Genomic DNA, 24841 nt, shown 5'->3' on the forward strand with positions numbered 1-24841 from the left:
TAAAGAGATTTTTATGGCCTTAGACCTTTGTTTTTGCTCCCCAGCTATTGCAGACATGGTTCAGTGGTAAGTGGCTACAGATTTACATTCTAGTGACCACTTCCCAGTGTGGATCCGTCTGCCAGCTCGGATAGTGGTCGATAGGAGACCATGAAGATGGATGGTTTAAAGGGCAAATTGGTTGCTGTATAGTTGACAGATTATTTTTTTAACAAAAGGATTGTGCATAGGACATGGTGGCCCATATCACTTGTGAGATCCAATGGGCTGCAACAAGAGTCCACCCCAAGCCTAGCAACCATCTCAGAAGACGACCTGTACCTTGGCGGAATGATGACTGTTGATTTGAAGTCAGAGCCAGACGAACAGCTCTACGGAACTTCAAACACCATCCAACTACAGAAAACCTTCCTGCCTTCAGATATGGGAGAGCACATGGGAGGCAAGTGATAAAAGAATGGAAGACATGTTTCTGGAAGGAATTAATGACTTCCATTAATTGATCCATTTCCACTGCGCAATTTTGGGGATTTCAGACAAGGGCAGTACGCGTCCCCTTACAGCCTTGTTGAGAAATGGAGTCTTGGCGGACACACCTAAGATATGGCTCAGGTTTTAGCTGAACACTTTTTTTACAGTCACTAAGTTGCCCAGCCAAGCTCCTATGTTTCAGGTGTTGTAGCACAGTGGAGATGAGGAAGCTCCATTTCTTCTCACATAATGAAGTCTACAACCTTCCATTCTCCATGTGGGAACTGGAAACAGCTCTGTCAGCAGCCAGAGACACTGCTCCAGGACCTGATGAGATTCAGTATGCCATGCTCTGTCATCTGTGCCCTGAAGTGAAAGGATAGCGCCTCTCATTTCAGTCAGATCTGGTTGAGGACAATACCCCACTACCTGGAAGGAGGCAATATTAATTTCATTATGGAAATCACGCAAGGGCCTTAGCACCCCTAACAGTTACCGGAGTGAAGCCATTACCACTTGTATGGATAAGACTCTTGAACGCATGGTCAACCACTGCCTCGTCTGGCTGCTAGAATTCTGAGGTTACGTGAGCCACTCCCAGTATGGTTTCAGACACTACCATTCCACCCACGGGAGTGCAAATGCAACCTCCCACTCCTTTATCCGCCATGATGAATCTCGAGCTGTGACGTCACCTGGCAGCTACTGCAGTTTGTTTACAACGGTGCCGCTCAGTGTTTCTATCGAAGGCGTGTATGTGAGTTCGTGTTACACGTTAGTTTGTATGTAATTCTATAAATACGTCGTATTGTGAGGTTGCTGAATGTCGTAATAGTGGACGTAAGACTGAAGGCGTAATTTATCATCGTTTTCCAAAAAATGTTGAACTACAGCGTAAGTGGATTGCTCGTTGTAAACGAGAGGACAAAATTAATGTTAATAATGCAAGAGTTTGTTCAGAACATTTTTGTGAAAGCGATTACAAACGAGACTTGCAGAATGAATTGTTAGGTCTACCTACATGGAAACTGCTACAGGATAATGCTGTTCCGTCTCTAAAACTACCAAACTGGCACGGAAATGTATTCGAAGTTCCAGGTCCCAGCACCGCGAATGTTACCGGTAGTGTTCTAACAGAGAGAGAACATCACTGTGACACTAGAACAGTAAAAAAAGAGCTCTCTCAACATTGAAAACTTTATCTCCCAAGAAAAGTAAGCTGGACAAATCCAGCAACACAGACGTTTTTACTGATCCGCTAATTTCACTTAAAGACCAGGAAATTCAAGCACTGAAGAAAGAATTGGTTAGTTTGAAGATTAAAAATGTTCGACTGGAACAAAGAATTAAGTCCATGAAAGAAGTTATAAAGCAAGCTACATCTATAAAACGTAATGTGTCTCACACTAAGAAGCAGAAATGTGTATACTCGGATGTGAGAAGTACACTTTCTCAGTGTTTCACACCAGGACAAATTCGTTGTCTGTTAAAGAAGAGGAAGCAAGTAAAGTGTTGCTCAGAGGACATTGCAAATGCTCTCACATTGAGAGCTTTGTCTCCTAAAGCATATGCCTACCTGAGGAGGAAGAATTATCCTTTTCCCTGCAGGTCAACACTCCAGACATGTACGAAACAGTTCAAGTGCCAACAAGGTATTTTAAAACCAGTTTTGTAGATAATTAAAGGTAGGTCAGAAATGTTCACATCATTAGAGGCGATTGGTGTCCTAAGCTTCGACGAGATGAGCATTGACGGTCGTGTGACTTACGATTCGTCCGACGATGTAGTACTTGGACCACACAACAATGTCCAAGTCGTCACGGTTCGCAGTTTGTTTTCAAAATGGAAGCAGCCAGTGTATTATGACTTTGATGTTGCAATGTCTAGTGATTTGTTGCAGAATGTCATAAAAGAAGTTGAAACAGCAGGACTCCGTATCGTAGCTGTTACGTGTGACATGGGACCAAAAAATATGTATGTGTTGAAGCAACTTGGTGTGTCTACATCCAAGACATTCTTTTCAAACCCTGTTGATCATAGCAGAAAAGTCTGGGTTATTTTTGATGTTACACATTTGCTTAAGTTATTAAGAAATCATTTTATTGATGACGGAATCACTTTGCCTGATGGTACTGTGATTACAAAAATGGTTATAGAAGATTTTCTTCGACATCAGGAAGGCGATCTTTCAATCAATCACCACATATCGGAGGTTCATCTTAATCTTAGTGGACATGATCGTCAGAATGTCCAAAGGGCTGCACAGATATTTTCACGTCGCACTGCCCAAGCTGTGAGATATGTTCTGCTTGAAGATCGCGAAGGAAGCTTCATTGATCTCGTGAACGATGTTTTTGTTGTGCTGAATTCGAGATACTCTCAAGATGAGAAAGCTCCCCTTAGAAGTGGTTACGGGTTTAATATCAGAAGTCAGGAAAACTCTCTGAAAAGATTTCTTGAAATGTGTTCTAATATGCGAGTAGGAAAAAGAAACAGTCTTCTCCCATTTCAGAAGGGATTCATTATATCAATAAATTCACTTTTTGAACTTCACAATGATATGAAAAATTCCAGAGCTACTTATATGTTGACAGCCAGACTTAATCAAGATTGTCTGGAAAATTTCTTTTCCAGAATCCGTGGCCTTGGTGTCTTCTACAACAATCCCACTCCTTTCGAGGTCAAAAACAGAATTTGTTTATACTGACTGGAAGTGCAAGTGAAACACCTTTGTCTTCTGGTGCTTCAACTTCAGAGGACAGAAATGAGAATTCTGCTTCTGAAAACTACCTGACACCAGCTGATGAAACTGGGGAAGATTTTGCACGTTTTCTCTCGAGTGAATTATGTATAAGAGTAACTGATAAATCATTTGATGTCGCTACAGATGACGAAAAGTTGCTCTTAGATTTCGAGCTCAGTGATTCAGTGTGTACCAGTGAAGACGTGAATGATGATGTTTTAAAATATCTAGCAGGATATATAGCATTCAAGTGCAAAAACATTGACAGTTCTTTGGGAAATCTAGCAGGGCAGTGTGTTGTTGATACAGAATTAAGTCTGAAGCAAGACTGGATTACTATTATTTCAAAAGGGGGCCTCATTTCTCCCTCTACTGACTGGTTTGCTAAAACACGTGAGTTTGAAATTATATTTGCTGCTTTTCATGGCTCAAATATTTCTCATTGTAATAGAGTGATGGCAACCTTAGCAGATCATATAAGTGCGAAATTTCCCAAACTTAATAGCAAAATAGTTCAGTTATATGTCAGAACAAGAACTTTTATACGGACTAGACATTTAATCAAAAGAGCCAAAATTGATGCAATGAAACGGAATTCGGCAAGGAAGAATCGGCTCTGGTCAGCGTTGCCTTCAGCATCTTCGACATAGCTTCTGCATCAGCTTTGTAAGGTAAGTTCGAAGATTACTATCTTTTTATGTACAAAAACATGTGTAAAATAGGCAGTACCCAACTGTAAAACATTTACAGTAGTCAGATGCCTAAAAAACGAGCATGAATGCAGATGCGAACATCGGCCACTAGTTTTGCGTGGCGATATATCATCATTGCTACTAATATTTAATGTATTTCTTTCGTAAACCTTGTATAAAATATTAACATGAAGTGTGTTCAACCCTGTGAGTGCGAAACTTTAAGTTATATGAGAAGAGACGTGAAAACAGTTATTTTGCAATCTCTCATATTCTACAAACGGAGACTGCTGCCGTCTGGTTGCCGGGTGACGTAACAGGTCGCTGACCAATGAGAGCACACTAAGCCAATCTGGCATACCTTTTTTATTCTATGTTCCTTGCATTCCACCCATGACAAAGATTCTACTGGAGACGGCGATACAGGAGTCCTTCTTATGCCAAAACCATTTGGTTTGTGTGGTTTTTGACTCGAAAAAGCATACAGTACCACTTGGAGGTACAACATCCTTCACCAACTTAATTAATAGGGACTACGTGGACATCTGCCACTTCTTATCCCATCCTTCCTCAAGGACTGGCGCTTTCGATATTGCATTGGTAATGCTTTCTCTGACAGCTATGTTCAAGAGAATGGGGTCCGCCAAGGCAGCATACTAAGTGTCATATTGTTTGCCATTGTTATCAAGGCATTTTGTCTGCAGTTAGAAGCCCTGTCAAATGCTCTTTTTTTTGTGGTTGACTTTGCAATCTTCTACTCTTCCTCCAATCTTACAGTGATGACGAGGGAGCTACAGCTGACCATCAAGAGGCTGGAAATCTGGGCCAAAACAACTGGTTTACGGTTCTCCCCGGAGGAGACTATGCGTGTCAGTTTTAACCATGCTTGTTGAAGTTTTAACTGACTAGTATTCACAAAGGGGGATAATATTTTACATTTTCAGTAAACTGGTCGCTTTTTGGGTTTATTATTTGACTCAAAATAAACTTGGCTCACACCTGAAAGACCTATGAACAAAGGGCTTTCAGTTATTGAATATTTTGAAATACCTTAACGGAAAAGCATGGTGATGGGTCTGGTCTCCTCAGTTTTATAGGGCATCTGTTCGATCAGTTTAGATTATGACAGTGTGGTCTATTGATCAGCCTGTACTTCCTACCTCAAGATGTTAGACGCTATCCACCGTGAGGGCATTTCGATATCAACTGGAGCCTTTTGGACCAGTGATGTTCAGAGTCAGTGTGCGGAGGCTGGTGGACTACCACTCAGGATTTGGCAACATATCCTTTTGGCACATAAGCACTGAAAATATCAGCATCATCTCAGTCATTGGCATTTGGTGCAGTGGGCCAACCCAGCTTTGAATGGCAGTTCAGGAATCGGCCCCATGCGACGAAGCCATTCAGGATAAGTGCTGCTGTCTGTCTAAAAGATCCAGATCTATCAGACCTCTGAATACACAGCCAGGAATGGAACAAGTTGCTGCCTTGATGTCTTCAGAGCCCAAAGTGATTTTAATCTTGATGTGATACAAGAAAACGTATACTCCAGATTTCATGTTTACAACTTTGTTTTCTTCCATTTTAGGTAGGTACCACAGTTTTATCATTGTTTATACAGATGGATCCCAGCAAGAGAATGTCCTCGGTTGTTCCACTGTTTTTCCTGACAGTGTGTCTTCCGGAACAGTTTACAAATTATGATGCAGAGCTATAAGGCATTATGGTGACACTGGAGAGGATTCAGACATCACCATATAAGGTTTCTTGTCTGTTTCGACTTGCTTAGTGCACTACAAGCACTTCACCAGATGTATCCAGTACACTAGTTGATTCAGCTCATCCGTGACTCCTTAGAGTGGCTCCAACACTGTGGCAAGGGGTGATCTTTTGCTGGGTACCTGTCCACATTGGGATACAGAGAAACGACATGGCTGACAAAGCAGCCAAGGAATTATGTCGGGATGGTGGTGTCTGTCAGTGCCCCATCCCATTCATGCTGTGATCTCATTGTCTGACAGACACATCATGCATCAGTGGGAGACTGAATGGTTTAAGATGACAGAAAACAGACTGTGGTCACTCAAATCGACCACACGGGCATGGCATACTTCATATCAGCCTCACCGCTGGAAGGAGGTTCTGCTTACCAGGCTGCACATAGGACATAGCCCTTTAACGCGTGGCTTCCTCCTGCAGTGGGAGGTGAGGTTTGTGGCATGCCACTTTGAGTTCAGCATATTTTGGTGATGTGTGCCTTATATACTGATATCAGGGCAGCCCTCAATCTTGATGGAGATCTCCTCACCATCCTCACCAATATTGATTCCAGTGTTACAAGAGTGGTAACGTTTTGTGAACTGTCAGGCCTCATCCCTAAATTGGTTGGGAAGGGAGACAGATTTTAATACATTATAAATAGCCTTTGTCCCCACCCATGAGATTGGCATGCTGATGTTTTGTCAGGGCACTGATGACAAAGATGTTGCTTGCTCCTCACCTAAAATACTCGTCATCATCATCAAGTTCAAGTCTCAGTTCAGCACACAGTTTTAATCTGTCAGGTAGTTTCAACATAGAAGAATTCAGATAGTAAAAATGTTGAGTCACCTCAGCTAATTTAGTCACTGTGAACATCTTTGAAAAGGGATGAGTAGGTTTTATTTTTTTAAAATTTTTTATTCTAGTGATTTGTCTGCCTTTGATTCATAGATACTGGATGAAGCTTTACAGTTGGAAGATTCTGACAAATGGCTTCAAGCAATACATGAGTAATTAGTGTCAAATGTAGAAAACTGAGCATATGAAAGAAGGGACGCAATCAATGCCAGATTGATTTTTCAAAACCAAGAAAGATTTCAAAGACATGTTATATGCTATATAGTGTAAAGTGGATCTTATCAACAAAGAAAGTGGATGAAAGAAAGGTTTAGCATCTGATGAAACCTATGCACCAATGATAATGTATAATTTACTCAGATTGTTTGGACTTGCTATAAGATATGATTTAGATATTGATTGTTAGCATGTAACTACTACAATTCTTTATGGTTACTTTGCTGATGAAAATTGTTGTTGTTGTGGTCTGCAGTCCAAAGACTGATTTTATGCTTCTCTCCAAGCTCCTATTATATCCTATGTAAGCAACTACTGCAATCTACATTCATTTGAACCTTGTTGCTGTATTCATTTCTTGGGCGCCATCCGTAATTATTACCCACCACATTTCCATTCAACACTAAATTGATGATTCCTGCCCACATAGCAGAGTTCATCTATTACTTTTAATGTCTCATTTCCTAATTTAATTCCATTGCAATGCCTGATTTGATTTGACTACAATCCATTACCCCTGTTTTGCATTTGTTGAGGTTTATCTTATATACTCCTTTCAAGACACTGTCCATTCCATTCAAATGCTCTTGCAAGTTTTTTGATACCTCTCACAGAATTACAATGTGACTGGCAAATCTCATAGTTTTTATTTCATCTCCTTGAACATTAATTTCTTCTCCATATTTTTCTTTGGATTCCTGTAGCTTGCTCAGTGTACAGATTGAATAACATTAGAGATAGGCTACAGCTGTCTCACTCCCTTCTCTACCCTCAACCACTGGTTTCCTTTCATGCCCTTCAACTCTCATGACTGCCAACTGGTTTCTGTGAGGTTGTATACAGCCTTTCTCTCCCTGTGTGTTTTACCCCTGCCACCTTTAGAATTACAAAGAGAGTATTCCAATCAGTTTTTGGTCCCCTCCCCCAAATGAACCAACCAAACAACCAACGATATATACAGTTCCACACAGTAAATGGAATGACACCATTAATAAATATAGACTTCGATCAGAAATCGGTAGCTAAGGTAGAATATTCAAAATTTATAGGTGTATGCATTGATGAGGGGTTGAACTGGAAAAAACACACTGAGGATCTGCTGAAACGTTTGAGTTCAGCTACTTATGCTATTAGGGTCATTGCAAATTTTGGCGATATACATCTGAGTAAATTAGCTTACCACGCCTATTTTCATTCTCTGCTTTCGTATGGCATCATATTCTGGGGTAACTCATCATTGAGTAAAAGAGTGTTCATTGCACAAAAGCGTGTAATCAGTATAATTATTGGAGCTCATCCAAGATCATTCTGCAGACACTTATTTAAAGAGCTAGAAATCTTCACTGTAGCCTCACAATATATATATATATATTCACGTATGAAATTTGTTATTAACAAATCTAAAAATTCAAAAGTAATAGCAGTGTACATGGTTACAACTCTAGGAGAAAGGATGATCTTCACTATTCAAGGTTAAATCTAACTTTGGCTCCGAAGGGGGTAAATTATGCTGCCACAAATGTCTTTGGTCACTTACCTAATAGCATCAAAAGTCTGACAGATAGCCATATAGCATTTAAAAGGAAATTAAAAGAATTTCTTAATGGCAACTCCTTCTACTCATTAGATGAATTTTTGGATATAGTAAGTGGGTAATTTCCCCACCTCTCACAAAAAAATTAATAATATTAAGTGTCATGTACCCCCACAAAAAAAAATTGAGTGTATTGTAATAGTTTGTGTAATGTAATATCTTGTATAGACACCTTTTATTAACCTGACACGTTCCACATCATTACGAAGTGTCTTATTCGTGATCTATGGAGCAAGTACTAATCTAATCTAAACATACTGATTCCAGTCAGCATTGTCCAATGCTAGAAAATTAGGCTTGCCTTTCCTTAACCTATCTTCTAAGAGAAGCTGTAGGGTCAGTATTGCCTTGCGTGTTCCTATATTTCTCCTGAATCCAGATTTATCTTCCTTGAGATCAGCTTCTACCAGTTTTTTTTTCCTTTTCTGTAAAGAATAATGTTAGTATTTTGCGACCATGACATATTAAACTGATAGTTCGGTAATATTCATACCTGTCAGCATCTGACTTCTTTGGAGTTGGAATTATTACATTCCTCTTTAAGTCTGTGAGGGTATTTTGTCTATAAATTTTGCACCCCAGGAAGAAAAGTTTTGTCATGGTTAGCCCTCCATCTATCTTTCAGTGTTCTATTACATTATTCTTGTAGTACATTTCTCCCATCTCATCTTTATCTGCTTCCTCTTCCCTTTCTATAAAATTGCCCTCAAGTTCATTTCCCTGGTATAGGCTGTCTATATATTCCTTCCACTTTTCAGCTTTCCCTTCTTTGCTTTGTACTGGTTTTCAGTCTGAGCTGTTGATATTCATACAGCTGCATCTCTTTTTTCCAAAGGACTCTGTAATTTTGCTATAGGTGCTATCTATCTTTCTCCAAGTTATAAATGTTTCTATAGTTTTGCATCTTTCCTCTAGCCTGCTTAATTTGCTGCATTTTTATATTTTTCTCTTTTGTTATTTAAATCCTATAATAACGAAGCTTTCTACTAGGCCTTCTCTCTTTATGTTTGTAAACCTCTGCTGCCTTCACAGTTTCAGCTCTCAAAACTACCCATTCCTCTTCTGCTTTAGTCCTTTCCCCTATTTCAGTCAAATGTTGCCTAATGTTCCTTTTGAAACTCTCAGTAATCTCTGGTTCTGTCAGTTTATCAGGGTCCCATCTCCTTATAATTTGTATCTTTTTGCAATTTCTTCAGTTTTAATCTGCAGTTCATAACAAGTAAATTGTGGTCAGAGTCCACATCTGCTCCTGGCAATGTCCTACAGTGTAAAATCTGGTTCTGAAATCTCTACCTTAGCATTATATAATCAATCTGAAAGCTTCCCACCCCTCCAGGCCCTTCCTTAAATGCAGTATTATTTAATGGTCCTTGATCCAATTGTCAGTGATGTGTAAAATTCTATTAGGTGGCTTCCTCCTTCATTTCAAGCGCTCAGTCCATGTACTTCTACTATCTGTCCTTCTCTTCCTCTTCCAACTATCGAATTCCATTTCCCCAGCACAAATAAATCTTCCTTCCTCTTAACTATCTAAATAATTTCTTTTACCTGATCATACATTCTTTCTATTTCTTCATAATCTGGGGATATAATCGGCATATAAACTCTTACTTCTGTTGTGGGTGTTGGCTTCATGTCTGACTTGGCTACAATAATGCATTGACTTTGCTGTTCATAGGAGTTTACCCATATTCCTGCTTTGTTATTCATCATTAGACCTACTCCAGCATTACCCCTGTCAGATTTTGTGTTTGTAACCATGTACACACTGGACCAGAAGTCTTATTAACTTCAATTTATCCATTTTATTTTTTAAATTTTCTAGCCTACCTGCCCGACTAAGGGATCCAAGAGTTCATGCTCCAACCCGTAGAATGCCAGTTTTGCTTTTGTTGATAGTGACTTCCTGAGTAGTCCCCACATGGAGATACAATTTGGAAAATATTTTACCTCAGGAATATTGTAGCCAATAGGACGCTATCATTTTTTAACCATACAGTAGAGCTGCACGCTCTTGGGAAAATTATGGAATTCAGTTTAATTACCAAAAGAATTAAAGATATAAGTGACTACATACTGAAAAAGGTAATTTGTGGTTTGAACCGAGGAGGCCGTTGCTGGAGTCTTAATGCTGGACATAATACTGATAACTCTGAATTTCAAGATATCAAGTGCAGATCCTTGTGTTTATAATGGAAATTGAACAAAGAAAATGTCCACACTGCAGTTGACACAGACTTTTTTTAATGATTCCTAACAGGAGAACAGTTTTCAAGAGAAGCTGGATGAAAAATTCGAATTTGTGGATCCTGGGGAAATTGGAACCTGCTAAGACATTATGAGAGAGGGCTCATTATGTGAAGCAAATTCTGGGTAAGCACAGGATGAAATACTGTAATTTTATCTCAGTACCACAATGCAAAAATCAACCCCTTGCCCATTGATTTGGTTTTAAAACTGAAGAGCAAAGAGGAGCAATGAGGAATCTTCTTTATAGGAACCTGTTTGTAATCTCAGACATGCACAGTTCTGTGACCAGACTGAATCTTGTGTATATGCTGTTGCTATAAGTCCATCCAGTAATAATCCTGGTATGGTGAGCAGTGTAGATGATTTGGGATTATCTCAAAGTGATCAAAGACATGAAAGAACATGTCATGAAAGAAGATGACCTCCACATGGTTAAATATTATGATGTAGATTGGGCAGAAGATTCTGAAGATGAAAAATATGCAACATAATATGGAGCAGTCATGTTCTGGATCAGCCAGGAACAACAAACAGTAGTTCTTTCAGCACCTGGCATTGACTTCATCATGTCTAAAGGCATTATAACTGCAAAGATTAATGAGTTCATCTCCATTTTTTGAAGATGGTGCTATCCATCTTTTGCGTGACAATAAAGGAGTGATAGATTTGTCAAAAATAAGTTAATATAAGGGTCACATCAACCATTTTCTGTTAGAGAGAAGACTGACTGAACTAAAATATTTGTGGAAAATATCTTAATAGATCATACCACTGATATGTGACTAAGGGTGCGACAAAGTTCTGACATCTGATTGACTACTTTACACTATTAGTTCCAGATGATACATATTATGAAAATCTTGTATGCCTGGTGTGCTGTATACCATGACGTGCATGTAAGATACATATAATTTTCAGAATGGTATTCTGGCATACAGCTCATTATCAGTGACATATATTATGTCTTGTATGTGATATCTACAATGTTAAAATTGATTTGGAGCTCAGTGGTACACAGATTGTCATGAGCACATGTTATAGCCATTGAACACTAAAAGGCCTCACTTCTTGGTCATATTGAACACTACTGTCATAGGATGAAAACATGTTCTGTATTCTTTTAAGATCTTTGTAAATTTGGCATGTCTTGATCATCTGTTTATAACAGTAGCATATACATGTGTGTGAATCATTGTTAAGTCAGTGAACTAATAAATACCACTTTAATTACAGTGTGGCCTTTTTCCCAATACACATGGGTGATCATGTGTTTGTTGGTGAACGCTCAGTGGTAAATGCAGCAAATGTTGGTTCATACGTTTACATCGGCAAAAACTGTGTTATTGTGAGTATGGTATAAAGTTACAAACAGTAGTTGACAGTGTAGTGTTTTACATTAGTGCTTGTTTTCCAAATAGTTGGCATACTTCAATAAATTTCATAACTAAGGATTCAGTGTATGTTGGAAAGTATTTCTGAAACAAATAAATGATGTCTCAAAACTTCAACAGCAGTCAGCTAATCCTTGGGCACGTCAGTGCTGACCTGCTGTGCCACTCAGCAGCACTTAGGATGTAGTGGGCTCAGACTACTCTGGCAGCCCATTGCAATCAAACAGTTAATATGCAGCACTTGTTTTTAACATGTATAGAATGAATGAAAATTTAAGCAAATATAGTTCTTCCATATTGAAATAATTACTAATGAAACACAATAATTTTTATGTTACAGGAAATTCATCATCATCATTAGTGTTCTGCCAAAAGGCAGGTTTTCACATAGTAGTTCTCCAGGCTGTCCGGTCTTCTGCCATCCTCTTCAGGTCTACATAATTTCCTCTTCCCTTTACGTCATCTATCATCTTGTATCTCCTTCTTCCTCTCAGTCTTCTCCCACAAACCAGTCCTTCCAAAGCATCTGCTAGGAAGCACTCCCTTCTCAATGAATGCCCCATCCAGTACTTTTTCCTTTCTCTTATAACCTTCAGCAGACATTTTCTACATCTACATCTACATATATACTCTGCTAGTCACCAAGTGGTGTGTGGCGGAGGGCACAATTCGTGCCAAAGTCATATATCCCCCCCTCTATTCCACTCACGGATTGCGCGAGGGAAAAACTACTGTCTGATTGCTTCAATACAAGCTCTTATTTCCCTTATCTTTGAATGATGATCATTACGCGATTTGAAAGTTGGTGATAATAATATATGCTCTACATCCTCGGTGAAGATTGGATTTCGGAATTTAGAGAGCAGCCCCTTCTGTTTAGCGTATCATCTATCTGCGAGTATGCCCCACTTCAAACTTTCTATGTGATTTGTAACGCTCTCGCAATGGCTAAATGTACCAGTCACGAATCTTGCCGCTCTTCTTTGGACCTTCTCAGTCTCTTGAATCAGACTCAACTGGTAAGGGTCCTATACAGACGAACAATACTCTAAGACTGGACGAACTAACATATTGTAAGCAAAGCTATTTCCTTTGTTGAAGGACTGCATCGCTTCAGGATTCTACCAATAAACTGCAATCTAGAGTTTGCCTTATCCGTTACTTGTGTAATCTGATCATTCCATCTGAGATCATTTTGAATAGTCACGCCCAAATACTTGACTGATGTTACCGCTTCCAAAGACTGATCATTTATTTTGTACTCATATATTAATGGGGATTTTCGCCTTGTTATACGCAGTAGATTACACTTACTAATATTGAGAGATAACTGCGTCATTACACCACACATTTATTTTCTGCAAATCCTCATTGATTTGTTCACAACTTTTGTGTGATACTACTTTCCTGTAGACTACAGCATCATCAGCAAACAGTCTAAGGCTGCTGTCAATACCATAAACCAGATTATTTATGTAAATCGTAAAAAGCAGAGGACTTTGCCCTGGGGCCCACCTGAAATTACTCTTGTTTCTGTTGAAGTTACTCTGAACAGGACAACATACTGCTCCCTGTCTGTTAGAAAAATTTCTGTCCAACCGCATATGTCAATGGATAGACCGGGAGCGCACACTTTTTGTAGCAAGCGACAGTGCGGAACTGAGTCGAACGCCTTTTGAAAGTCAAGAAATATGACATCAACCTGGAAGCCGGTATCATGCACGAAGAGGGCCAACTGTGTCTCGCATGACCGCTGTTTCCTAAAACCGTGCTGGTTTCTGCAGATGAGCTTCTCAGAGTCTAGAAAGGTCATTATGTATGACCACAAAATATGTTCCATGATTCTCTTACCAACCCTTTCCAATACTCTTTCATTACTCACTCTTTCCATCCAGCCTATCCTCTCCACATCCACATCTCAAATGCTTCTAACCTTTTTTCATCCTCTTGTCTCAGTGTCCATGTTTCAGCCCCATATAGTGCCACACTCTAGACAAGACATTTGCCAAACCTTTTCCTTAGACCTTCATCTAATTTGCCACATAAGAGTCTCCTCTTTTTGTTGAATGCCTCCTTCGCTGTGGTAATTCAAGTTTTCACCTCCTGGTGACATCTCAGATCTTCAGTTATTGTTCTTCTAAGATATTTAAATGCACTTACTTGGCTAATGGTAGCTTGTCATATTTTAATATTGGACAATCTGTGTCTTGTACTGATGACTGTCCTCTTTGTTTTTGCTGTGTTTATTTGCATCCCATATTCCACACAACCTTCATTCGGATCTTTCAGCACGTTATTCACTGTCTGCTCACTTTCTGCCACTAATACCATGTCATCAGCAAATCTTACACATTCTATTCTTTCCACCAATACATACTCCTCTTTTCCCATCTAAGCCTTTCTCAGTAATCTCTTCAAGATATGCGTTAAACAACAGTGGGGAAAGGCAACAACCTTGTCTAACAGCTCGTCTAGTGCTGCGTCCTTCTGACATTTCATTTCCAATCCTTACCCTTACTTTCTGGTGTAGATACTGATTCTGTATCAGTTGTCTCTCTTGCTAATCTACACCTTTCCTCTACAGAATATCCACCAGCTTGTTCCACTGAACTCTGTCAAAAGCCATTTCTAAATATATAAAAACAGCAAAGATTTCTCTATCTTTTTCCATATATCTTTCTCCTATAGTTCCTAACAGGCCAATAGCATCTCTTGTTCCTTTTCCTCTTTTAAATCCGAACTGCTCCTCTGCAATCCCTCTATCCAGTGTGCCATATAGCCTCCTATTCAACATTCTCAGCAGCACTTTAGCTGCATGAGACATTAGACTGATGGTCCTATGCTCTTCACATTTTTTAGTGTTTCTCTTTTTCTCTATTGGTATCGTACCTGTTGCAAGGAAGTCCTCAGGCCATTCCCCTTTGTCATATATCTCATTACAGAGGTAGACTATTTCTTTTCTTGCCTTGTTTCCCAGACTCTTCAACAGTTATGCAGGAAATCATCAATTTCACATACCTTCCTATTCTTCATCTCCTTCAGCACCTTTTCTACTTCTACTTCCAAGATGGTGAATCTCTTTCTATCTTCCGGCACAAATTTCTCCTCTTCAACTTTAATTTCACTTTGTATTTCATCGCCTTTATACAGACATTCAGTATATTCTTGCCATCTGTTCAAAACCATCTATTTTTCCCTTTCTTCTTAATTCATTATTGAGTTTCCTGTACCTCTTTTTGCATTCTTCAGTTTCTAAATTTTTCCACTTTCTCCACTCCTCCACCTTTTTCAACATGTGTTCTGTTATCCATTCTTTCCTGGTCCTATGGGATACTGTAATTCCCAGTACTTCTTTGGCAGAGTCCATGAGTCCTTTCCTCATTTTTATCCATTTATCATTAACACTTTCATCAACACTACGTCTGTCCCATTTTTCCATAAATCTGTTTTCTGAATCTGATACCTTTCCTACCTCTTTGAGTCTTTCTATGTTTAGTCTTTCTTTTGCTTTACCTCTCCAGACTTTTTTCAACTTCACTTTTATTTCTCCACTATTAGGTTGTGGTCTGAATTTATATCTGCTTCTGGATAAGCTTTGGCATTCTTCAAACAGTTCCTAAACCTTTTTTGTATCAGAATGTAGTCCATCTGATATCTTTCCCTACTCAAATTTGATATCCATGTGTAACATCTCCTTTTGTGGTGTTCAAATAATGTGTTACCCACTGCTAATGAATTTTCTTTACTGAAACTACTTAGTCATTCACCTGTCATTTCTTATTCGTAATCCAAATTACCCTATTGTATCATCTTCTCTTCCTTCACCCACCACTGCATTCCAGTCCCCCATGATGATAATGCAGGCATTTCTATTTTCTTTTTCAGTGAGTTCTTGTATTTTCTCGTAATATTCTTCCACTTCCTCATCTCTGTGCTGGCTGGTTGGCATATATACATGTATTAACACCAAATCTTTTGAACTACCCTTCAGTCGTATCATCATCAGTCTTCCATCAATATATTGTACCTTCATTACCTTATTTTTCAGCTTTTGCCCTATCAATATTCTTACTCTGTTTTCACCACTCTTGATTTCCCTTGAGTAAAAGAGTTTATAATCTCCACTTTCTATCTCCTCATTCTCTCCCCATCTCATTTCACACAAACCAAGGGCATCTAATCTGTTCCTTTTCATCTCCTGTTTTGCATTCTCTAACTTTCCCGCTGGCAGTGGTGTCCTCGCATTCCATGTACCAAACCTTATCTTTCATTCAGTCATTGTCCCTTTCTTCCTTTCAATATGTCTACTCTCAATGTGTTCCCCTCTCGGGTATCCAAATGAGAGAAGTTTTAACTCCGCAATCTTTCACATGGTGAGCCATACCATGTACTGCTTGGGAATGTAATGTGGTAGTTTCCCATTTCTTTCCACATAGGCAGTAGGTTGCCCAGTGTAAAATCAGCCACAAACTATGAGTCAGACACTGTCTGTAGCCATCACTCTGGGGTACAGTCGCTACTTGTACTCTTTTTGTACCCAAAGAGAAGAGGTGCCTCTTCCGGCAGCTTCACCATTCCGAAAGACTCTTTCTCCGCTGTTGAGGTCTTATACATATAACAGGAAATGACAGGAGAATGACATGGTGAGGACAGGTTTGGGTTAGGAAAGGGGGAGCGATAGGCTGTGGTGGGACACACTTTGTCTGGCTCCTCCCCTTTGGCCTGTCCGGTTTGGGTGACCCTTCTGGTAGCTAAGCTACCGCTGGATAGCCCTTCGGATCCAGAGAACGGACAGTGCTACGTTAAGGCGGTGTCCCCTTAGGAGGACAGGAAATACAGTATGTGATTTTTTGTTGAATACTATTAGAGGGAGTGAAGTGGAAGAAACAAGTCCTATCCTACATACAGGACTTGCACAGGCAGAGGTATAATGAAGAGATAGCATCTCCTGTCTCTCTCAGGCAATGCCTGTAGTTTGACTTTGTACTGAGCCTCTGTCCTCACTGTGGATAATGAGCTTTCTTTTCCAAAAAGTGTTGTAGACAATACTTACATTGGACTGATACTGCTTCATCACCTATTCCAGTACTAACAGCCCAAACTCATTACAGCACAGCAAACTGTAAAATGGCCTTCAACAGTGGCTATTACAGTGCTGCTGTATACAGCATTGCCTGATCACTAATGCTGGCAGTGGCTAGATACAAAACATGATGTGACCAAAGTCTCCCAACTTTTATAGATCTAGAAGTTGGGAGTGGAGCATTCAATAAAAAGTTTACAGGCTAACCTACACCTTCACCTGTTTTCTGCAAGTCAACAAGTGGCTGTGATGCAGGAAGCACAGTTTACTGTTGTCATTTACTCTTCTTGTTCCACTTGTGAATGGTGCTGAAGATGAAATACCAGCTATAGAACTCTGGGTCTGAATTTTTCTAATTTCATCATTTTGATTATTATTCTCAATGTAAATTTGATTGAAAGATATCTAATAGGTACAGAACAAAGCTTTGTTTGTAGAATGTAACAAGTAACTTATTAGTAAATACAAAACCAAAAGCAAACTTTCAACTAAGGGACTGAAAATATGAAGGGCCCAACTTTCAGATGTATATTACAAAAGGCAATGTTGAATCAGAAAGATTCACTGCAAGTTATGTCTTGAATAAAATATGTTTGTGACTGACAGATTGCAGTACCTGGAGACAGTGTTGAAAGTATGCAGGCAGTCACACTTGACAAGGCTCTGCATACACATGCAAAACACAGCAAGCATTTGGCAGCTGAGGAACAACTATGAATGGTGTGTAGCTGGTCACTAGTGCCCAACTCTGAAATGTCAATCACAAAATTGTTGTAGTGAAAGCTTGATGATAGTATCAGAAAGTTACTATGAACACAAACTGAAAAGAAACCAAAGTTTTGCCAAGAAACTAAGTCTAAATAGGTAAGTGGGGCACAAATATAGCATAAAAGTTGTGGGCACAAATATAGCATAAAAGTTGTACTTGGTGCACTAAAGCAGAATTGAATTCTCAGAATTTGCCAACAATTATGGCACTTATTTAAAGTTAATTAACAGGGCAAAAACATCTTCTTGTTCACATTACATGTACCAAAACAGACCATGACCAGTGTGTGCTGAAATTTATAATTCTGTCTTTAACACAGTTCCATGGAAGAATAATATGAGGGCTATCCATAAAGTAACAGACAATATGGTCAAGTGTGGCATTGGGCAGAGCTACAGCCGCCATGTTGATGCCATAATGTTCCTACACTCAGTACACATCTAGTGGTGGTAGCATGTGGTCTGTGTGTCTGCTACTTGTGATGTGTTAAAATATGCGCTGCAATAGAAAATCCTGCCATTTGTGAGGTGTGTTCTGTAATCATGTTTTTGTTGGCAAAAAGCTGCAAACCTCTTGAAATGTATCAGGACCTTTGTGGCGTGTATAGAAAAGGAATAAAGAGTGAAAGCTGAGTGAGGCAATGGTGCATTGATTTAAAAAATTGCCATATCAATGTTCATGATGAGGACTGTAGTGGTAGCTCTGTGCTGTTGACTTGATCAGCACTTGGATGGGTGACAGTCCAAGTCTGCCAAGCACTTTTGGCAAGAAGGGTGCACTTAGACCTTGTGAGGCCAGTTGAATAACTGCTTGATTGAGAAGTAGTTACTCTGGTCAAGAAAACTGACAACAGCAGGGAGGACAGTGTGCTGACCACATGCCCCTCCATACCTGCATCCAGTGATGCCTGTTGGCTGAGGGTGACTTGGTGATTGGTCAGTATCATTCGACCTTCTCCAAGGCCTGTTCGGGTGGAGTAATATGTTTACTACCAGAATGAGTGCTGAAGCAGTACCTACTCCATTGAGGGCATTACCTGCAACTCTTTTTCGAAAAGTGAGAGGAGATGCTCCATACAAGACTAAAGTACAGGCATTGTTTGAGGGAGACAGGAACCATTTCTCTTCCTGTGCCAGTCTGTGTGCAGAATAGAACTTGCTTCTTCTACTCCCAGCAACCCACTCTCTTATGGCTTAACAAAATGAATACAGAGTGTGTTACCTGTAATACACAAAATTAGTGTGTTTCATCAGTAATTATTTCAACACTCTTCTTGCTTTACAGACTGTGTCATTTCGAATAAATCATTGAGTTTTTTTATTTGAAGTGACACAACTCGTAATCCAAGAAGAGATTGTCATGCACACCGCCACAAGAAACTCAGAGAGCAACACTAAATGAATTTTGTACCATATCTCTATTTGCTTAGATCCGCATTCAAGCTGTATGTGTTCAACACAAATGCTGCAAATTAGTTCCATTTTACTGCAATGGACTGCCATAGTAGTCTAAGCTTGCTGTGTCCTGAGTGCTGTTGACTGTTAGAACAGCTCAGCACTGTCTTGCCCATAGTCTGCTTGACAGCTGTTGAAGTTTTAAGACATTTGCACGTTTACCTCTTAGCTGTGGCAGAATACAAGATCAGTTTGAATGTAGTTCTATTGGTGGACTCTCACTGCACCACATCATTTGGCGTAAACCTAAAGATGGCCTTTGAATGTGCAGTAGATTATTTTGTTGTCAGATCTATGTCAGTGCTGTAGATGACTGATTAACACTGATCTATGTAGTTTACTGTAAACCTAACATATGCCATTACAGTTGTCAGTAAATGATTTCATTGTGAGTTCAATGTCGGCACTTAAGGCAGCATTTCACATCACTTTTTAGTTTGTTATAAGTTCAATAGATAATGTTTTAATCAAATGATTTCTGTTGATTACACATATTCACGCTTTGCTGTATTGGTGTTGACTGTAGTAAAAAGTGTCCATCCATAAGGGGGGGGGGGGGGGGGGAAATCTGCAAAGGTTTTTTTTCTAATATTCAGCACCCATTGCATAGTGAGAGGGATGGCAATGTAACACCTAAGGCATGGCAGCCAGGTCTTACACTTCCAACATACTTTTAGTTTGTTGTATTTACAGTTATCAGTAGCAATTCCTTATACCTCATTTCACTGCTCTTCTTATGGTTAATTTAGATACCATATCAAGACATGTTATGGTTAAAATACTGAAGAAGTACAGTTCAAAGCCTTGACCATACTCTATCTAAGTCACTGTGATAGACGGCTGAGGGCAAATTTCTATGTAGGTACTGATGTGATCCTTCTGTGAGAGACATACAGGAGAAAGTAATACGTTACTTGGTTGTAATATGCATTCTCAGAATTTTAGCAGCACAGTGCCTCTCTTGCAGAACCAGCCACTTGAGTGTCTTTGCAATGATAACACATTTCCTAAATAAACCCATGATGAAGCGTGTTGGTTTTTTTTCAAATATTTCCTTTCTCTGCTGTTAATCCAACCCAGTAAAGGTCCCGAAGTGACGTGCAATATTCAAGATTTGATTAAACAAGGGCACTGTAAGATATATGAATTACCTTTCCTTAGAATCCATCTGAATTTCAGTATGTCATGTGCTTTTTCTACAACTGGTTTTATATTTCTACAGCTGTTTAAATTGCTCAAGATGCCTTGTACCATTGTGACTGTCTCAAGTAACGTAATCAGACAATAATGAGTCTTTGCACCTATTTATGTGTGGTATGTTACATTTGTGAATACTCGAGGTCAAGTGCCAATCCATTCACGAAGTGTTTGTTCTCTGCATGTCTTCTAGTTTCTGTGCAACAGCAGCATCCACAAACGACCTCATAGAATTCCTGATTGTGTTCACCAGGTGACTTACATATATTCTGTACAATAAAGGCTTTAAACTGTCCATTGGGTAAAAGCAAAGCTAGTTTCACATAAAATGATTTTCCCCTTAAGAACAATGTGCTGAGTTCTATCTGTTAGCAACTCCGCAATCCAGTGACAAAGTTGATCCAATGTTCTATAATATGTTGCTCACTAGAATTGTGTGGAACTTCTTTCAGAATTCAAGGAATGTGGTATTAGCCTAGGCACCACTATCCACTGGATTGTTGGATCCCTTGAAAATCGCTTTCTGAGTTTCAGAAGGTAGCTGCATGCTGATTCTCACATATGAGATTTCTGGTCTCCAAAAAGGTTGTAATATCTATCTATCTATCGCTTGTGCCTTGTTCCGCGGTTATGCAGGGTTGGCCATGGTTAATCGGATTTGGCATGTTAATTTTAAGGGGTGGCTGGATGCCCTTCCTGCCACCACCCGGGACGGAATTAGTGTACCCCATCTGTCTGTGTCCAGTGTATCCATGGAATAGTGCGAAGGTGTGCAGATGTCTGTGAGCCGTGGAACTTAGGCGGAACGTGGGGACCAGCCCGGTATTCACCTAACAGGATGTGGAAAACCGCCTAAAAACCACATCCAGGCTGGCTGGCACACCGGCCCTCGTCAGTAATTCGCCAGGCAGATTTGATCTAGGGTCAATGCGCCTACCCAAGCCCAGGAAGTGGCGCGTTAGTGCTCTCAGCTACCATGGCAGGTCAAAAAGGTCGTAATATGTGATCCCATAATTCTACATCACACTGACATACTAAGTCTAGGCTTATAGCTCTGTACATCTGTCCAATGATCATTAAAGTGACAATGGTCGGCATCTTTTTTTTCATATGATCTATCACACGTATGCTTTGTCTGTATATCATTTCACTTGCAAATGTAATTCGAAAGACAGAAAAGTAAGTTCATGTTTGTGTTCTACAGGGCAGACGATGTGTTCTCAAAGACTGCTGCATGATTGAAGATGACACCGTACTACCGCCAGAAACAGTTGTTCCATCATTTACGCGCTACTCTGGATCACCTGGTGTCTGTGTTGGTGAATTGCCAGAATGTACACAGGATCTAATGATAGAATTTACAAGAAATTATTATCAGCATTTTCTACCAGCAAAATAAGACATGCATTTGTGTAAACCTACTGTGTGACACTTTTTCTGTTACAAGATTGCTTCAAAGTTGATATTTACTCATATAATTCAAGTGTACAATTGAAGTGTAAATAACAGCAGTTACATTGGAATGATGTGCAAGTTCTCCTTACAAGGAATTTGCACCAAAATTTTGTGATACTTTTGTCTGCTGCCATGTTAAAGCAATTTCGTTTTTCTACCTTTATTTATAGTAGTTTCATGTTAGTTCTTTTCGTTAACATATGTCCATTTACACTGAAAGGTGTGTGTGAAAGAACGCTACAATCAGTTATGAAATTTTTCTTCTTTGAGCAGTTTATGCCGCAGGAAGAAATCTGCAGATTACTAAGCTCACTGGACAAAAGAAGCAAAATTTAATACCCTCTAATTCCACACCTGGACCTAAAAACTATCTGGATTTGATTAGAAAGTGAGACCACGGGGTTGTGCGGGTACACAGCGTCCAGATTAAGCCACTTGCTGAGGATTTGATCTTGCAATTCCACCAAATGTGGGGATGCTGATGTCGGTATTTTACGTGGTGTTCTATATCCCACAGATTTTGAATGGGATGCAAGTTATAGGTGACTTTACAGTACAGACGAGATGTAATAGTGTGGGGGAGTGTTCATAAAACCAGTGGCACACACTTTCAGCCTGATGTGCTGTGCTGTTGTCATTATTATGTGCTTGCGTGGGTAGTGGCATCTTGTAAGGTGACAGACTCTGAATGTTGATTTCATACAGTTCTTGTCAGAAGGTTCTCTCACTGACAGACTAGGATGGACCTTCATTCACTGCCTGAAGCAATTCCTGCTGGGTTTGGAAGCAATTTTGATTCACAAGCTTTGAAACGGGTCTCCGATCCCTCTGTCAGGATCGTTCTGTGACCACAACTCTGATGTGTTTTGTGGCCACATGCATTACACCACTGCCTGTAGGCATGTTCAACAGTCTGCTGTGAAATACAAACAAATTCAGTAACTTCACACATGATATGACCATGGGCATGGCCAAATACAATTGCCCCTTTTTGCCACTCTGTCATACCCTTACATTTACCCATGTTTATGTACAGTGTCCACTTCAAACATAAATGTCTCACTAATCACTACTGCCTCAAACTCACTGAGAGGCAGTGCTTGCACTGTTGAGCACATGACTCAATCGCTGCACCACCTGTAAAGGTGTGACGATTCGTCTGTGTCTGTGCGTTGGAGTGATTAATATTTTGTCTGGTGAGCTTATGTTTGATTTACATACCAAACACTGTTTAAGTATCTAAAACTGACAATGTTAACAACTATATCATTAATATTCTATCAGAATCATACCATTAACATCTCATGAGTGTTTAGTGAATGATTTTTCCATTATAAATTATTATCAATTAGTGGAATAAAAAACTGGTTCAGACACATATACTTAGTGACATGAATGTGTTACAACTAAAGGTACGGGGCTGAATAAAGTTAAATATTCCACTAATTTATCAGATGCATCGGTAAAAATTGCTGCTTTGGGGATTCACATACAGTATATAATGAAAAACGCTATTTAATCTTGTAAAACAAATCAATGTGAAGAGGCTCATGTAACAGTAGAGGAATTGTACAAATGGTCTAGAAATCTCATAAAATGAAACAGTCATCTGATATTTATACTACTTTTATTCGTACTACTTACTGCAGCATACATATAAAACTTTTTTTTAAATACCTGCTGAAGCCTTTCCTTTCAGTACTATTGTAAAAGAAAATCGTATGATATGAAGACAGTGTGTGTTCTTAGTGTACAAAATGTGGAGGACGATGTGTACTGAAGGAAGTTATATTAAGGAGCTTGAACACAAAGTTTTCAAATGTTACAAATGACAACTATTTAGCAGCCAATCTTTGTGTGTTTGTAAGCACTGATCATTGAACTTTTATTTACTTTTTTCTGTATAGTCATAAAATTGAAGGCTTTTGCAAATACAATGATTATGATTGAAAAAAATTATATAAAACAATCCATGCCTTATATACACTCCCAGGCAAATGTAATAGACCACTATTATTTTCTGTATACATAAATGATATGATGGACCGAGTGGGCAGCAATCTGCAGTTGTCTGCTGATGATACTATGGTGTATGGCAAGATGTTAAAGTTGAGTGGCTATAAGAGGGACAAGATGACCTAGACAAAATTTCTAGTTGGTTTGAAGAAGGGCAGGTATCTGTAAATGTAGAAAAAATTGTTAATGAAGATGAGTGGGAAAAACAATTCTGTAATTTTTGGAAACGGGATTAGTAGTATCCTGCTTGACACAGTTATGTCGTTTAAATATCTGGGCATAACATTGCAGAGAAATAGTAAATGGAACAAGCATGTGAGGATTGTGGTAGGGAAGGTGAACAGTCAGCTTCAGTTTATTGGAAGAATTTTGGGAAGGTGTGGTTCATCTGTAAGGGAGACAACATATAGGTAACTACAGTGATGCATTCTTGAGTACTGCTTGTGTGTTTGTGATCTGCACCAGGTCAGATTAAAGGAAGACATTGAACCAATTTAGAGGCTGGGTGCTATATTTATTACCAGTAGGTGAACAACACACTAGTAATACGAGATGCTTCGGGAACTCAAATGGAAATTCCTAGAGTGAAGGCAACTATTGAGAAAATTCAGAGAGACGGCATTTGAAGCTGACTGGAGAATGATTCTACTGCCACCAACATGCATTTCGCTTAAGGACTGCGAAGATAAGATATGAGAAATTAGGGCTCATACAGAGGTCTGTAGATAGTCACATTTCCCTCGCAGTTTTCGTTAGTGGAACAGGAAAGGAAATATCAAGTAGTAGTACAGAGTACTCTCCGCCATGCACTCTGTGGTGGCTTGCAACGTACGTATGTAGACGTGTGTGTTGAGATCCGCTTTATACATTACATTTTAGTTCATGTGTTAT

General features: G+C 39.4%; 1 protein-coding gene across 1 annotated transcript in view; it reads left to right on the forward strand.

Moving 5' to 3' along the window:
* Positions 1 to 23547, forward strand: part of LOC126092629 (dynactin subunit 5) — a 54266-nt gene extending 30719 nt beyond the window's left edge. The window contains exons 3-4 of the mRNA XM_049908354.1: positions 11819 to 11930; positions 21684 to 23547. Coding sequence (XP_049764311.1) covers positions 11819 to 11930; positions 21684 to 21878 — 307 coding nt within the window. The 3' untranslated portion in view covers positions 21879 to 23547. The remainder of the gene's footprint in view (positions 1 to 11818; positions 11931 to 21683) is intronic.
* The last annotated feature ends 1294 nt before the right edge of the window (positions 23548 to 24841 follow it).

Source organism: Schistocerca cancellata, chromosome 1, assembly GCF_023864275.1.
Source record: "Schistocerca cancellata isolate TAMUIC-IGC-003103 chromosome 1, iqSchCanc2.1, whole genome shotgun sequence".
NCBI classification, from domain to species: domain Eukaryota; kingdom Metazoa; phylum Arthropoda; class Insecta; order Orthoptera; family Acrididae; genus Schistocerca; species Schistocerca cancellata.